Genomic DNA, 2,241 nt, shown 5'->3' with positions numbered 1-2,241 from the left:
CACCCCTCACATATGTTATTGGTTCTGGATCCACCTTTCAATGTGATGGTGTGCACATTCCAGATGGATGGTGCGTACGCAGGGGGAATACGGCGCATACGAAGAGGAGGTACAGATCCATCTGATCGTTGAGGAGGCTGAATACGGCGATAAGATCCTGACACATAAGTGCTGTCAAAATACACGAGCAAGGGTTCCAGCCCATCAGGGGTGTTGTCACGCAGATAGGTCAGGTTTACCGAGTTCTGCGCGTACATCTACAGGTGTGTCACTGATGGAATCGACTAGGAGCTGAGTAAGTGTACCACGTGATGTGCCAGCACGCTCCTTCATGGCTGAACGCAGCTTTGCCACTGCTACAGACTGATCCTGTGGATCATGGCTATGTTGTGTGAAACTAACGATGGTCTTTATCTGGAAAGATACAAAGTCAAATATTCAGGCTTTAATTTAAATCTACCTGGACTTGGGTAATCTCGGCCCGTAACTAATTTTGAATACATTTCAATGCTAAAATAATAATAATAATAATAATAATAATGTTGCATATTAAATTTAAAGAAACAGCATATACATGTGCATACCATAAATATAACATGTATTGGGGAAAAGGTGGTCAAATTAATATCTATCTAATTACACACATACAAGTTAGTTATGATAACATAATTACCTCCAGGTCTGAAGTCACACCGCCTTTACAAGTAAATGCAGCTCTGCTGGAACACTCCCATCGAATATTCTTCCTGGCATACCTCTTAGTATACAAGTAGCCTTCGTGAATTAGCTTGAGACCACCCTTGTTGTTCTTGATAACTTCCATAGTTGTATTTACAGTTCTCAGGAAATGAATACTGACGTAGTATTCTTCAACCTTATAAGGGGTCCATCTGATGCAGAATTTATGACATACCCAATCAACAATGGGAAGCCCTAAATCCATGATTTCCTTGATCTCTTAGAAGAAAACCTGGCCTCCTTAATCTCTTGATCACAAAGTTCAGATAATCCTTTGTCATGGAGATCAATGCAATCAGTGCAACACTTGACTGATCAAAATACAAATGTAAACTTTATTCTTTATCATAATCTATTTTGTGAATTTTATTTATAATTTTATTCTTCCAAAACAGAAATTTCAACTTTATTTCATATTTTTCAGTTTTATGTGTAAAATGGTCACAGTGGGGTTTTGTCCATTTTTCTCATTTATTGATGGGGTTATGTCCGAGTGGGGTTTTTTCCAGTGGGGTTATGTCTGGGTGTTTTTTTTTCCAGTGGGGTTTTATCCTGGATTCGTACAAACTAGGGCCCCGTCTCACGAAGCGATCTTAGCCCTAAGATCATCGTAACCGCACACCTAACATATACACTTAATGTAATCTTAGCCCTAAGATCATCGTAACCGCACACCTAACATATACACTTAACGTAATCTTAGCGCTAAGATCGCTTTGTGGAACAGGGCCCTGAACGTAACAATTTACTATGTAATGAAATATCTTTAAAATGTAATAAAATTGTATTAGAAAATTATTCACGTGTTATATTACAATAAAATACGCTTTTCATGTTCATACGTAAAGGCAATCATTAATTTAAATGTCATCTTCTCCCTCTATCCCTTCTTAAATTTCTCCTATCCGACCTCTCTCTCTCTTTCTCTTCTCTCATATCTGTCATTTTTTTATTTTTTTCTGTCCCAGCCTCTGCCTGTGCTATTTGAACAAACCGTAAGACATGATCAGGGCTGTGGTATTTCTGCCATAATGCATAAGGCATTTGACAAAACAGTGCTTGGTTCCATGAATCTCTATATCCAGAACCTTTTTCTGTATTCGCTTTACGTGTAGAAATGCATGTGTGCATGTGCGTGTGTGTTTGTTTATAAATTTGGAGGTATGAAGTGTGTGTGTCCATCTACAAAGAATTTGTTAATGTACATTTATTTGTACATCAACAACAGCAATTCTACACAAGAGACAATGCAGACACGCTACACAAGATGACTGAATGGAGAAAGAGAAAAAGTCATTGAAAGCAAAGAGAAGAGAAATCTCCAGGAAGTGTCAGTATTTATTTATAGGACCTTGTAAAGATAGGTCTCTAAATGACGAATCATTGAAAGCCAACTCACGGAGAATCTTTCTCCTCTTTTTTTTTGCGTAACCCGATAACAATAAAGCATTAAGAGATCCTCCCCATGAAAGATGGGTTTTAAATGCAAATTGTCGGGTATTT

At 38.0% G+C, this 2,241-nt stretch overlaps 1 protein-coding gene across 1 annotated transcript; it reads right to left on the bottom strand.

Annotated features, from left to right (window-relative positions):
- Nucleotides 1–216: 216 nt before the first annotated feature.
- Nucleotides 217–1,179, bottom strand: LOC121390327. Its single transcript, XM_041522115.1, has 2 exons — nucleotides 674–1,179; nucleotides 217–414 (listed from the first exon to the last, which is right to left on the bottom strand). Exons 1-2 carry the CDS (start codon nucleotides 941–943, stop codon nucleotides 217–219), a joined length of 468 nt encoding a protein of 155 aa, XP_041378049.1. The 5' UTR covers nucleotides 944–1,179.
- Nucleotides 1,180–2,241: the final 1,062 nt, after the last annotated feature.

Source organism: Gigantopelta aegis, chromosome 15, assembly GCF_016097555.1.
Source record: "Gigantopelta aegis isolate Gae_Host chromosome 15, Gae_host_genome, whole genome shotgun sequence".
Taxonomy (NCBI): Eukaryota; Metazoa; Mollusca; class Gastropoda; order Neomphalida; family Peltospiridae; genus Gigantopelta; species Gigantopelta aegis.
Note: the sequence above shows the minus strand (reverse complement) of the source record. Positions and strands in the feature narration are given on the sequence as shown.

What these genes read in the sequence shown, in the direction of transcription:
- LOC121390327 (XM_041522115.1), bottom strand. Translation starts at nt 943, where the DNA reads ATGGATTTAGGGCTTCCCATTGTTGATTGGGTATGTCATAAATTCTGC. An exon ending in GTGTGACTTCAGACCTGGAG is followed by an intron (nt 415 to 673) that starts GTAATTATGTTA and finishes GTATCTTTCCAG; the next exon opens with ATAAAGACCATCGTTAGTTT.